Source organism: Megalops cyprinoides, chromosome 16 (assembly GCF_013368585.1).
Source record: "Megalops cyprinoides isolate fMegCyp1 chromosome 16, fMegCyp1.pri, whole genome shotgun sequence".
In the NCBI taxonomy this organism is placed as follows: domain Eukaryota; kingdom Metazoa; phylum Chordata; class Actinopteri; order Elopiformes; family Megalopidae; genus Megalops; species Megalops cyprinoides.
In genome coordinates, this window is record NC_050598.1 from 22,788,020 (window position 1) to 22,803,125 (window position 15,106).

The 15,106-nt window shown below is 39.7% G+C and overlaps 1 protein-coding gene across 1 annotated transcript; it reads left to right on the top strand.

The window, feature by feature from the left end:
- The first annotated feature begins 3,699 nt into the window (after nt 1–3,699).
- Nucleotides 3,700–10,274, top strand: selenot2 (selenoprotein T, 2). The gene is made up of 6 exons (XM_036548068.1): nt 3,700–4,051; nt 5,074–5,184; nt 5,279–5,405; nt 5,907–5,994; nt 7,733–7,879; nt 8,570–10,274. The coding sequence occupies exons 1-5, from the start codon at nt 3,843–3,845 to the stop codon at nt 7,852–7,854; spliced, it is 657 nt and encodes a 218-aa protein (XP_036403961.1). The 5' UTR covers nt 3,700–3,842; the 3' UTR covers nt 7,855–7,879; nt 8,570–10,274.
- The last annotated feature ends 4,832 nt before the right edge of the window (nt 10,275–15,106 follow it).

Consider the following 15,106-nt stretch of genomic DNA (forward strand, 5'->3'; position numbering starts at 1 on the left):
TATACATCCTGCTCTCCTGGTTCAGTGGGACAAATATCAAACACTCACAAGAAAAGGAAAAATGTGTGTTTCAGTTGAAAAATAAAATAAAAATAAAAACATTCAAGAAAATACATGCGATTCCAGGCATTTTTGTAGATACATGATTTCATTTAAAATCCACAGTGAAGATGAGTGTTGGGTTTAATTTTTCTTAAAACCAACTTAGGAAGATCAAAGTATGCGGTTAAGGTTTTTGAAGCCAAAAAAGATTTGTTTTATACAAATAATTTCATTGCCCTAAAATGCTACCTTGTTTGGAATTGCAAATTGCATATGTTAAGCTTGTCTCACCACAGCAACTTTTGCTGTCATGCAGGAGCTCTGGAGAAAAGCGTGCAATACTCTGATACACTCATATGTGGTTATGAGCTATTTTTGCATGACTAGTCACATGGTGCAGTGGAGTAGCACATGGAAGATGTGTACTGCTTCCCTGACATCATTTGAGTAACTTGTTGGTGCATGATGATTCACTGGGTGCCTGAAAATTGTAAAATGAGGTTACCCTGGCTGTCATCCCCATACCTAACCCTGGTGGAACATAGCCAGTTTGTTCCTCTGTTGTTGAATTCTGTTTATTGTCAGGAAATGACATGACTGGTTTCAACCCTGGCCATAAGGCTCAGTGATCAGTTCAAATACCTTGCCAACTGAAGACCTAATCTTTAATATTTATATTGACCATGTAAACATTGCTTGCTTTTTTAGCAAAACAATTTGAAAATAACCAGCATCAGTTTTCTCTGCTTGCCATCAATTTGGTAGGAACTGTATTTAGATAGTAGTAAAACTAATGAGTACATCATAATAATGCATTCAATATTTGTTTTACAACAGCATAAAGTCTGTTAAAATAAGGTTTACGGAGGTGTAATGTCTCAGATGTGTGCCCCAGATACACCAAATGAGCTTTGACATAAGTATTTTTGTATTATTTATTTCTTTTCTTTCCAGATGTAAGGAAGAGTGGCACAGTGTTTGTGAAGAACTTCAGCTTTTCCTAAAAGAAGACATCTTTATCTGAATATTTTTTTTTGCTTGCTTTATCGTCATAGCTCATCACCAGGTATCTTTGAAGTTGCTTGACAGAATTCTTATGGATCAAGCAGCTCAACATACTGATGTTCTATAACAGGCTGTCAAAAAATTTCAAAACTCTGGAGAATAAATTCTAAGTTGAACCATTTCCTGTTTGTTAAACCATTTCATATTCAACAAGGGGCTCCATGTTATACACTTACCTGCCTACACAGACACACAAACACAGAGACAAAGCTCATTAGTTTTCTATAATATGATGTTTCTTATAATGCCATGTTGGATTGAACCATTTGATACTTGTATGAAGTCATAAAACATTGCTAAAATAGTAATACCTGACTGAGGTGACAAAGATGTCTTCAGAAGCCTCATCTGAATTCTGCTTCTTCAGCTGACTGCTTCCAGAAACAGGAACATGACACCACTGCGTTCTGGCACTGGTATCAAGATAAATACAGTGCAAATCTCTGTTCCCTCTCATTAAATTATATGTGGTTTAATTTCTCCCCATTCACCAGCCAGTTGACTCCTGCCCTACCTTTCTTATGTGACTGTTTGGCTAAAGGGAAGTGCTCTATCAGCAGGCTGGTCATCATGTTTCAGGCAAAAAAACCTCTCAAAAGACATTCTTCCATTGTTAAGGGGGTGTTCTAGGGCTTAAAACCAATTGCCCAATAAGAAAGTAGATGGTGTGTCAATTGGAGTGGATTTCAGCTCGAACTGAATTCCTGCCGAGCTTTGGAAGGGAAAAATGCAGGAAGTACCTGTAGCTATGTCACATGCATGCCAATTATGACTAAGATGTACAAAATGGTTTGTTTTTTGCCAAAATGGGAAAATAATAGTGCTGGGCCCTATTCCTGGTTGTCAGGGACTCCAGGAATCTCCCATGTCCTGTAATTTGCATTCCAGTTGATTAAGTTTGATTAAACTGTAAAATTAATACTTGCCTGGATTTTCCATCGGTTGATAGCTATTTGCTGGACATCCTTTGTGTAAGTGGTGCTGCAGGTGTGTAAAAATAAGTAAAGGTAAATGGGCAGAGAAAATTGAAGTTGTAATACAGTGATTATCCACTAGATGTAGATGGTGCAACTGTTCTTCCAATTTTTCACTGAAGAAAAATGTTTTCTCCTGTTCCCTTAAAAAGTCAAATTTCATTCAACTTAATATCATTAAATTAGATATTAAAGAAATATATAATATATATAAGTTAAAGAAAACATGAATGTTGGTGGTTAAGAAATAAGTGCACTGTTATACATGATAAATCACTTTTTTTCCAAATACCGTTATAGAACAGACAAAATTCAGTCTCAGACATCCCAGTCATATGTACACTGGGATTGGAATGGTGTGTCTCATTCAGTCACATTTGAAGTAACTTGATTTAAGTCTTGTGTGTGTGTGTGTGTGTGTGTGTGTGTGTGTGTGTGTGTGTGTGGCCATACAGGATGCACACCTGAATGGCACTGAGTATGTCTGTCCTATCCTTGTTTGAAAACAGATTTCAGATCCAGGTGAAAACAACAAAATAATGAATGACTCTTTGTGCTTATCTTCTGCTTTTTCTTCATCATCTCCTTCATCCCTATTGCAATATTTTATGGCTTGTAAAAGCTAAATAACAAGCAAGCATACAACATATAACCCATTTTAACTAACATTTTAACTGCAACCCTTCAACTGTGCTGCATTGCACGGAAGAGCTGTATCATTCCCTCACAATTTGCTGCATTTGATTACAGGAAGGATAAAAATGGGACATACAATGTCCAAGTGTTGCTAAAATGCAAGTGCATGTATTTATGTTATTTATTGCTAGGATTTGTAAAGACTTTAATATGAAGATTAAAGCAAACAGACATATCTGATCTGGAGTGAATTGAGTGTATTTTTTCACAGCAGTATAGAGAAACGTCTACACCCTGACACTTTTAGGTATTTCATACTTGAATTTGAATCACAGAAACACAAACAGAAAGTGCACATTCTATTAAAAAAGGTCTGATTAAAAACGCATATGGCCAAGTTACTAAAAAAAATAGAAAACTTGGTAAGATTGCTTTCGAATAGAATTTGTTCAGTCTGTGTGATGTAATATGGTCCAAATTGTTAAGTGCATATGGTTGAAATAAAACGATCGTAAGCATAAGTCAAATAAGCTCAATCTGTTTCTGTCTGGCAAACTCTATGTATTTTCAATATTATTGCTGTCACTGTTTTCACTAATTAGAATTGTTTATGATGCTGTGGGGCAGGAAAGTTAAGACGCTGAAGATAAGGTAGAAATTAGCCTATTGTTTTATCGGAATTCTGTGTTTAGGTAAGGTTATACGAACTAAATGTCTGAGAGGACAGACCTCGAGGTATTACGGACCAAACGCTATTTGATGTGTTTATGATATACCCCCAAAGACTTGTCACTTTGTAGAAGGCACTGTGGGACTGCCCACATTGGTGTTGTTCTATGATGAAAGCGTTTTAAAGAGATTCATAGCAATGGGCAGGGTTGTGCGGATTACCGGTAGGCTACATGCATCTATCTTGCGGTTTATTTAGACATCCCGCCAGTAGGTGGCAGAACACTTATTTGTAAAACTGCATCGACCAGACTTCCGTGGCTATCACATATTCTGTGTGTCTGTATGTTGACTCGGGGAGCCTCCAGTTAGGTTCGTTCACTTAAATCGCGTAAGGACACTGCAGTTGTAAAACTGTAAACGGTAGCGCTTGCTAGCCCCTTCAAACGGGGTGAAATGGCGGAGTACAGTCAGGCGGGAATATTAACAGCCATGCTGCTGTTCACGGTTGTCACCGTCCGGGACATATATGTCGGGAAGAACTTGGCTCAGCAGCAGGCCGCTGACAGCCTGGACGTGGGGCCTGAAAGCCTGCGGGATGTGGGTGCACAGAAGCCGGGCAAACCCAAGCTGTACACCGGCCCGGTATTGAAGTTTCAGTTCTGGTAAGGAAAAGATTTGTTTTAGGTCTTTTTGGGTTAGCGAGCTACACCTACGTGGTGGGCATTACGGGTTTACAGAATGGTTTTCACGGTTACTAGCTATTTTAGTCTTTTCATGTTATCTTGACCGGCTAGCTTGCGAGTTCGCAGCGCATGTTTCCAGGTAGTAGATTATTTTTATGATTATTTGAATCTTTAAACCTAATTTCTGTATCGGTTGCCACCAAGGCATAATGTAATGATATTGTCTAGCTACATAGTTGTGTTAACAAGCAGTTTTTCAACTATATTCCTGATAAATGCCGGTTTAACGAGCCACACGGCGCGGCCTTTGCTTTGTCTGCGGGGAGGGACATGCTTGCTTGACACCAGAGGCTAGTCGCATCGCATGTCATTGTAGCCAGATCGCCAGCAAACTAGTAAGATAATGTGTTAGTCGGCGAGTTGGCCAGTTTGTTAGTCTCTTCCCTTAAGCGGGGTTTTGAACTGGCAGAAAATCACCGGTATTTCTGTCAAAGTAATTAACTAATCAACAGTGTGTATGAGAGATGTCAAAACTGGCTATGTTAGCTTGTTGTCGAACAGTGTTTCGAATTAACGTCAGATACAGCCCAGTTATCTGTTAGCTAGTGTAGACAGAGCGGTGATCTGTGTGTGTTCGTTTCATAGTCTGTGTCGTTAGCTTTTAATTTTGCATGAAGGTATTTTATGTTGCGGACTTTACGCAGCCATCTGGATGAGCTAACGTAAATAATCTCACGGAAGTGAGATGGCCACCAAAGATAAATCCTGTCGCTGTAATCCTATTAACCCCACATCATTGCAGCGCTCTATTGTTGCATTAGTAAAGCTAATAGTGAAGCTTATATTGCTGACATCAATTTTTGCTCGACGTTAGCTAGCTAACTAAAGTTCGTGTCATCTTTGCAGTTAACTGCTACATTACGCTTCAATCATTTTTCTGTGTCACATGGTCAGTCGGTCTTCGGGGTCTCTGGTGTTTGAGCTTTCATTCATTTCTGTAGCATTTCCTGAGGGTACAGTAAGGTGTTCCAGGAGTACTCCCGGTCCATCAACCAGTTGTACCCGGACATCCGAATCGAGGGAGAGAACTATCCTCCCAAACCCATCAACAAGTAAGTGTTCCTCACCCACAGCCGAGGCATATCATTTCGACTGGTGGTTGTTGCAGTTCACTTAAGGTGATGTCTTTTTTTTTTCTTTTCCCAGATATATTGCAAATTTTGTTTCCTACTTCAAACTTCTCGCCATCGCTCTGATTGTTAGTGGACAGAATCCCTTCCCCATGCTTGGGATGGACACACCAAGAATATGGTTATGGAGCCAAGATAATAAGGTAAACAATTGAATCAAGATACATATGTTCTTGGCAGCGTGATGTTACAAAGTTTGGTGTGCCAAATACTTTTTAGTACACATAGCTCTGTTTAATTCATTAGATAACAGCTTGCATAGTAGGTTCTTGGCTTGTGGGAGATGAGTTCGCCTTATACCCTGAAAGCTGCATGTTGTATGCCCAGGTGGGGCCCTGTTGTTGGACCCTTGTAAACTACTTCACCTACATATATTAAAAGGATTTGTGTATAATATTGTTAAGTGTGAGCTGTTAAAGTAAACGTGGGTAAGTGTTTCTGCCAGGCAGTACACAATAATACAGAGATAATAGTCCACAGGGGAAGGTCACAGACAATGTTCAAAAAAGTGTATTGTTCCCATGTGTCCAATTTAGAAACAACTTTGCAGAAACTGTCTGGGGTGTTTTGGGAAAGCCTTGGCTTACACTGCACTGTTGCATTGTGGAATGAATGTTTTTACAGCTGCCTTCCATCTCTTTCAGATATTTTCATGCTTGATGACATTTTTCCTGAGCAATATGCTGGAGACCCATTTCCTGTCCACAGGTGCTTTTGAAGTTACACTTAATGGTAAGTACTAGTGCCGATACAAATTGCTTGTTTAAAACTTGCACCTTACTGCAAATATTAGCTTAACAACCAGCCACCTTGATATATTCCATGACCCTTGTCCCCATTCAACTCTTTCATGGCATTCAGGTCATGTCTAGTCAGGTCTGCCTGGGTAGGGTTCTTGGGTCCATTAGTACGGTGTAGAATTCCTCTTGGAGTTCACTGTGGCATCCGCTAACCACAGGCATGCTGTATTGTTTCAATAACTGCATAGCACACCTTGATTTGTGAAAGAACAGGCTTAGCAAGCCTGTCAGCAGTCTTAAGTTGTTCAGCAAGGGGCCAGTGGGTGAGGCACTGCAGGTGTAATTGTCATGAACTCAATAGCCTCTTTTCTACTTGGGGGGGGCCGTAGGACCGAGAACTGTTGCCAGGAACATAAGGACCTACCATCTTCTGTTATCATATACCAAAATAAGACGCAGTTTTATAAACTGTAGAAGTATCATTGTCGAATGCATTGTACAGATCTAGAGCTGTTAAACATGTCATGCAGTCGTTCACTGTTCATGATTCACTGATGAACAGTCATAGCTACTGCACCCAGCTGTGCAATGTGAGCAAGTCGTTTCTGGTAATATGTGGAGAACAAATTGTAATTTATGTATATATCTTTTACTTCTTTTATTTTGGTGGTACATTTGTCTTTTCACTGCTTTGAGGGCTAGCCTGCTGTCGGCAGAAGAAAATGATGGACAACTCAGGCCTTACCCCTCTATTCACTCTTAGCTGAGTTGCATGAGCCTGACCAGTTGTGGGGCTTAAAGCCCCAAGCTGCCCTCACTCATGGTCCCACTAAGCTGTAGTTCCTCTGAGTCTGAGTCCTGAGTGTGGGTAAATAAGTTCATCCTGATAAGATTGCTCGTAGGGAGGCTCTGCTCTCTTAACATCAATTCATGTCTTGTGTCATGAAGAGGATTTTTACAGTAAAATGTGATAGGGATTGGTCTTTAGGAATCAGTGGAGGGTCAGTCCATCTCAGATCAACTGAAGTGTAAGTGCATGTGTGTGTGCATACATGCTATACCAATAGATTTCAGTGTAAAAGTTGAAACATTCAGGTAATGTGCCCACATGTGATTTTAGTCTCTTGAAAATTGTCTGAAAATAGTTGATTGTCAGGAGGGTGTCTGTGCGTAATTAGTTTGATATTTTGCAGAGGGTGAGGTCTCTCTTCCCATGTTGGCTGCCGCACAAAAATTGCAGTGTTTTCTGTTCAATAGGCCTATTTATATGGCAACAAATATGACTGCAGTTTCCCAGGTTAATTTGATACCTATATGTCAAACTACTAATTTGGAAACAGAGCACAAACTTCAGTTTTGTAGATATGAATGTGATCATTTACTCACAATTTTAATTAGAATTTGAGACTAAAATGCATGTAAGATGCATTTATTTGTGATTGTTAGGAGTGATTTATTTGCAATTGCTAGGAGTGTTATTTTGCTAGTTTTATTTCGTGTTTTAAGCATTTGGGTGTGTGCCTTTTATCACCCTCCCACTTTATTAAATTGATGCTTTTGTGATGTCATGTCAACTTTAAAATCCGAAGTACTGACAGTATTACTTTTATAGTTATACAGACATATAAAAGGTTTCTTAAGAATGTTAGAATATTGGCATTTTTAATATATTGTTGATCCTTGGAATTAAAGCTTTGTCAATCAGATCCTCTTTATTTTTCTCCCTGCAGATGTACCAATTTGGTCTAAGCTGCAGTCGGGACATGTACCTAACATCCAAGAGCTTTTTCACATCCTCGATAATCACCTGAAGATGAATCAAGTTGACAAGATGTCTTTTCCAACTCCGTAATGCGGGTTTCCAAGCAGAGAAATGAGTAAGTAGTTAAGCCAAACCGCCAATTACAGCTTAAATGTTGACACTTCTTGCTCTGTGATGGACAGGTCATTAATTGAATCCTCATGAAAAGAGCACCCACAATCTCTACTGATCACAAGAACAATCTGATCAGCATTCTCGTGTGAAGAAAAAGTCTCATGTAGTGTACTGTGGGGAGTGGATGGGGGTCTGTTTGATGAAGGTTTAGCTGAACATGATTGATGTCTGTCATTTCCACACTCTCGTATTATACACAGCAAGGTTCATTCTCACAGTGGTGGACATTTTAATGGCACTTTTGGATCCTGCGGAACATGAAAGAAATTCTTAATGTTGACATGTTGACGAGGGGTGCTGTCACTTTTGGAAGGTCAGGCCCATCTCTTTCCCTGTCAGCGCCCATCAATCTCTTAACAGTGGGAAGGCTAACGTCTCAGATCCCTCATATTTCTTTCCACACTGTGTACCCATAGATTTTAACATAAAAACCACCCTGTGGAGGTTGTCATGCATCTGAATGTCCTGTCAGTAGATGTTGCTCATTGTGTCACAGTGTGCAAATTGTCATATATTTTCTACTGTCTGTATTTTGTATTTATCCCATTAATCGTGGGCTCCTTTCTCTTTACTCTGCACACTGGTCAAATTTGGCAGCTCATAGTTTGTTGTGTTGTCACTCCCCCCCCAGGTCTCTGGAGCAGTTTCTCAGGTCTGTGGGACTGTCCTGTGGCGTAATGAAGGCCTGCACTGAAAACAGCTCGCTGTGAGTCCAGGCTGGATGTCCCTGCCACTATGCACACTGCTGCCGCCCTGAGAAACCCTCCACCGGCAAAGGAGGCCTCAACACTAGCAGCTTGTTCCACGCAAACGCTTCTCATTTTTCTTTCTTGAGGAAAAACCGCCCGATGTTTTCCAGCGTGTACAGCACTGGACAGAATTCCTCTTCCTTGCAGAGCAGTCCTCTCTGTGATCGTTTAATGTGACATCTCAGACAAAGCGTTGTTTGAATTCGCTGCTGTTAGCTGTGGGCAGAATCGGAAAGTGGATGTGATTAGTTTGTATTTTCTTGTAAAACGGCTGACCTAGCTTTCTTAATTCTTCTGTTAGGGATGCTGTAGGAAAGGGTTTGTGTCCTGCTGGTAGTTCTGTGGAGCCAAATGTTTAAAATGCTGGAGTTGGTCGAACGTGTGATTTATTGTTTACTCAGTTGAAATATGGTATGGGTGTTTTAACATGTATAACTTGAAAGCACTGTCATAATTTTGGAAAAACAAACAAGTGAGAGTGCTGTTAATTGCCCTTTTCTGAAGGCTTAAATGGCTGTGATACTGGTTCCTAAAAGCCTGCCAGCTAATATTTCTCCTTTTAATGATATTGACTATGCCAAGGTACTTGTGTAACAAGACATTAGTTACCCTTATCATTCAAAGAGAAAGTAACTCTGGAAAGCACTTACTGTAGTGATGCCTTGGTGTCATCTCTAGATCCACAGCATTCTGGTATTTGTTCAGTCTTGGGTCTTAACGACTCCACCAGAGTCTTTGATTAAATAGGACCTAAATGACCCTTCTGGTTGGATTTTTAGACCCAGGAGATGATAGACAAACTGACTGTATACAGTGATGCTGAGTGTGAGGCCAGTTGGTATCAGTCTAAAACAGGCTACTAGTTGGTCGTCTGTGCTTCACTTACCTCGCCCAGTGTCTTGCCAAGTGAGCATCTCTTCTGAAGTAATGGCAGTACCCCAATTTTGCCAGTAGATGGCAGAAAGGTATCAAGGTGTCCACTAAAGTAAGTGCTGTTTTTTTATATTTGTGGAAGTCAACTAGCTGTGCATTCAGCATTAACACAATGCTTTTCAGGTTGACATATTTTGCTGACATTTATCTGGCTTTGTTGTGGCAGCACCTCCGCCTCATTGGTCAAGTCTTTGGTGTGGAGTAATATGTTTCTTTGTCCTGGGTGCTAGTACATGTCACCTCCTGAAACTTTTACTGAATGTGCAGGCCTGAATGAAACTGAATTAAGAAGACACAGCTAAGTAGTGAATCAGCGGTACTGATCTCCAGTGCATAGAAAGCCCCTTGTGTGTGTGATTTTAATAATTCTATAGAACACTCCTTGTGCTGGATATGTTAAAAATGTTGTCATTACTGAAGTACAGCATATCAGCTAGGACTTTGCTCAGATGTAGCCTGACTGGGTATGCTATGGCTCAGACACCACTCTGGAATCATTCTTTCAACATTTCTCAAGATTTTTGTTTTCAGTGATTTATACTCCAGTAATGCACTCCAGTCTATCAATATGTTTTCCGTGTATTTCTGTACTCACAACCAGATGGTGTGGAAGGGAGAGATTCAAATGAAAGATTAAAAACTATGTGGAAATCTTTCCCTGCCTCCTCCTTGTGAAGTGAATGTGCAACAAATAATTATCTTTAGAAATAAATGCTGGGTTTGTGTTAAGCTGTGATGTTCCTGAATTAAATCAGTTTAAGTTCATAATGGCTGCTGATTACCATTCAAAACTCAGTTTAAAACATGTTATTATTATTATTTATTAATGATGCAAAGGCCCCCTGCCTTGAGATATATACCAGGTTTAGTAATTTTGATTTTAGAGCCACCAACACAGACTGGCTTAGTCACCTCCCTGCTGGTCTGCATGTTATAAAACTTACACAGTCTTATACAATCCTTATCTTGTTACACCAGAAGCTGTGAAGGAGTTGGTGGATCTGGTGGAGGATGGACAGTGATGAGTTGTCCTTAATTCATTGTTAGCTGGTTCAGGTTTGATGTTTTCACAAGTAAAGCATTTCTTTGTACTACTTAATACATATGGGTACTTGTACACATACCTTGACATACAGTTAAGTCTGTCATTGACAGTCTACTGAAAGTAAATAGAAAAAAATGGATCTAAAATAGAGCCTGCTGAAATTATGAGTGTGGATTTATTGTTTGCATCATGGTACAGGAGGTGGAAAAATGAATTTTCTGTGAAAGTGAAAACAATTCTTTTGACAGATTCACTGCTCTTTGAGTATGGTAAGGTAAACTGTGTTTTAAAGGTTTCTTTAATATGTTTGTGAAGTGCTTTGCAAATTAGCTACATATTGACTCCAAAACCATTAACTCCTGAGCTTTACTAAGGCCAGTTCCCTGCAAATGCATGCAAAGTGACATATAAGGTTATACCAATAATGTTATTGATTGCTTTTTGTGCGTCTTTAATTCTTGCAGTTTTCAAAGATTTCAATTTTATTTTTACCGTATTTTCTGTGATATTTATATAAGTGGACAGATTTGTTGTAAAGAGCAATTTATGCATAATCTACATAGACACAATACAGGTGCCCAATTATGGATTTTACCTATCGCTGCTTGCTAACTATTCCTGCCAAATAGTATGAAAATATGGCAACGTATTATTCACATAAGGGAGATTGTGGTCTTTACATGGTACTCTCAAACTTCAGCTGGGAAGCGCGAACAAATATGGCAAAAACGTGTCTTGGCCATTGGGTGGCGCTACATGTCCTTGAAATGGAGAAATTATACTTGCCCTCCAGTTTCCCATAATTCTGCGTGATTTAGCAAGCAATCTACCTACTGCCTGTTGTTAGCGCTGCTGCTCGTTGACTGCTTGCTTGGTAACGGGGTGGGAAACGGCTGACAAGGAATCTCACAGAGTGGTCGTCAGTCCGGAACAAGTGCAGTAAGTAAAAAACCGTTTACTTATAGATAGATAGCTGATGTGTGTTAACCAATGACAGGTAAACAGACAGATGGCTAGATCAATCTGCTCGACAACGTACCATCTAACTATTTACCTTCTCCCGACAAACGTTATGTTGCTCGCCAGCAATATTTAACTTGCTAGTTGGCTTAACCTAACTGACGTTCGTGAGCTTCCAAAATATGCCATTCCAAGCATGCAAAGTTGCAGTGAATCGCAACTGCTTAACAAGTCAGCGAGCTTCTGGCTGGTTAGGTTGACATTATTCGTGGTGCTAAAGGGCACTGTTTTAAACTAATCAGGTTAGATGGCCAGTGATCACGCCATAGTTGAGATCTTAGCAATTTAGCTAGAAAATTAGCCCCAGTTAGGTGAATATCAGGTTAGCTGTAATAAACTGACACTCAACTCATGTACATAGCTCGCCAGTTGTCAACTGTAACGTCCCGTTAAATATCTGACGTTAGCAAGCTACCTACTTCGCTAGCTAATCGTTAATTGTGAGCCTCTTCTAAGTCTCACCTCTTGGAGGTTTGCTCGATAGCTTATGCCTATATTGGAAACATGTTCACGTAATAATCATTAGTTAACCAATAGCTCACTTCTTGCGGCTGGTGGCTTTGTTCGGCTGTTGTCTCCGGGTGGACTGGAAGAATTATGCACACGTTTAACTACGGCTGTCAAGAGCTCTGGTCAGCTAAGCAGTGTAAAATGGGCAGGTGCATATTCATTCTGCCCATATTCAGTCTGTACTGGGTTGAGAGGAAGAGGGCGTCCTTGATTTTTAGAAAGAGCGGCTGTCATCCACAATGCTGCAAGTTTGCGCGAAGATCTACCGCCAGATAAGATTAGCAAGGTAAACTATAACATGAGACCGCACAACTAGCTGGCTAAATAGGAAGACGCTATGAGTGAACATGCACTTCATGTGTTCGCCGTTCTTAAAGCTAGATAGTCTATTTTGTCGCTATTGTCCAACAAACGTGAAAATTCACCACTGATTAGCGGGAGTAACGCTAAGTTAATTAGCTAGTGTAGGTACCGAATTTTATAATGCTTAACGTTAGACTAAAGCGGGAGGTATTTCATTACTCGCTACGTTAGCAACATAATCGATGTTATCTGTAAACAAGTTCGATTTGAAGTTCACGAATAACCCTAGTCATTTCCAAACGTAAGATAGAACCAGCTGTTAATTACTTAGATGTGTTGTGAACGTTTTAGATAAAGATCAGTTAGCTCGCTAAAGTTAACATGGGCTACTGGCGGTGGTCATCAAACTATTAAATATTTTAATAGTCAGTAGAACGGCGTGAGGCAATAAATTTCAGTTAAATGTTAATGTTTTTGGCATATGCCCTTACCCGGTGTGACTTATTGAGCAAGCTAACATTTTAATTTTGTTCGATATGTATCTAAGGATGTGCAATTCAGATTGGGTGGCAAATATGCATACTGACCCCACTGGGTAACGGAACCAGCCCTGTGCTAATTGTAGTCAATCGATAGATCGATCTTCATTTTTGTATAGCGCTATTTATAAACAGATTGTGATACAGTGGTATAAAATGGACATTTTGCAGGGAGTATTAAAAAAAGAGTGAATTGTGGGGGAGGGGGATGCCTGGAAAATGATTCCTTGAACTCTTACAATCCTTAAAAGAAACTCTCAATTTCATAGGCTTGTGCGCTGTAATTTCTGATCAAGACGTATAATTTAACTCATGACAACATGATGAGGGACTCCTTTGTTTCATTGCAGTGTAGTGACAGAACCATTTAGTCACTGAAGCCCTTAAAAGATTTTGTTTAAGCACATAGGACTAAGATGTTATTGTTATATGAAGTTATTTGTTGTACTGGAAGTTTACTCAACTATAATTACATAATTACAACAAGAAAAAATAAGCAATCCTGACAGCCCCCTGTACATTATGCTATAGTTTGGTGATTAAAGGTCCTCTGTAAACAGTGCTTATCTCGAATAATGAAAGCGGCGGCCCTGCAGTTTACAATCCTGTCAATCTCTGTTTGACTGCTGGCTGAACTACATAAGTGTTGCTATCACACTGCTTATGTGGGCTTCCCTGCTGCCATGGTGTCTACTTTGATGAAGCTGTAGATATTTCAAATTACTGATCGGTGTTCCAGTTTGGGTTATGTTTTTTGCTGCTGATTGTAGCTCATTAACATGGTCTTCCTGACCCTCTTTCGATGATCAGATTGCAAAAATACAGCCCAGATCAGTGTTCCAAGCCTGTCCCCTAAACATCCAACAGTATAGGGAGTAAACACCTCGTGTGAAGTTTTGCTGATATTGCTGAATGCTTTCTTGGAAGGGAATGGCTGGTGTATTTAAAAATGTTCATTATGAGATGCATTTTAGTATTTGTCACTCTCAGCTTTATTGTGCTTGACCAAGACCCTGTCATCCTGTTCTAGATTTGATTAATTTGCTTCTAAAATATTTCATTGTATTGCACTCAGGTTTGCTGCATAAATATTGTCAACCTCACTGTACAATGTAATGGAAAATGCATGCCTTAATAAAATTACGTTTCACAGTGCATGGCATTTTTGAGAGGAAAGACATTGTTGGTGGTGTGGAGATCAGTGAAGTTGAATGGGACTGACATTTTAAATAAACTTGGTGTTCACTCAGTAGTCTTTTTTTGGGAGCCCTTTCTGGCACTTGCCTGTCCAATTGGGTTTTGGTTTCCATACCCGAGTGTCTTCATAAAGTAACCATTCAGATGCATGTGTATGTTTCAGCAGTAGCCTAATCTTGTGTTAGTTAGGGTGTCTTTGGTTTGTTTGCTGTGCTGCTGCATGTATTGTTTGGGTATGGATGTGATGTCTGTATAGTGGTGCAGCACTGCATTTGACAGCCAAATCAATATGTATTTTATTAAATTGCCTCTCATACTGCCTCTGGCCTGGAAGCAAATGTATCCACTAAAGAGCTGCTCAATGCAAAAAAATCTGAACCCCTGCGTCCTCACCATTTTTTTCCCCACTTTGACCCTGATGTATCCTCCTTGAGTTAACATCCAAGTTTATCATTGCTTTTCAGAGATATCATTTTTCTCCTGGCAAGATCTTTAAAGGATATCATTGGTTACAGCTGACTTTGGCAATTTTCCCAGGTCAAGTCACAGCATTTTATTTATTTTTTTTCTGTTGTTTGTTATTTTGTTTATTATTTTATTTAAACACATTGGTTGCTCGAAGCTAAGGACGGTTGGTGTTATATTAATTCATGTATCAGAGGAATATCAGAATTGATAACTTTTCCATCAAAGGTGAATTAGTATCAGCAACACTGTTTCAGAGTTTTTGGAGAGAAGCAGGTTTCTGTGGCAGAGCTGTCTTGCTGAACTTTGTTGTGTGACATGCAGCTGCCATTATTCAACGTGATAAATCTTGCTTGGCAGGAGCGGTTTATCCGATGAACTCCGAAAGCACTTGTACCAAAAAAAAA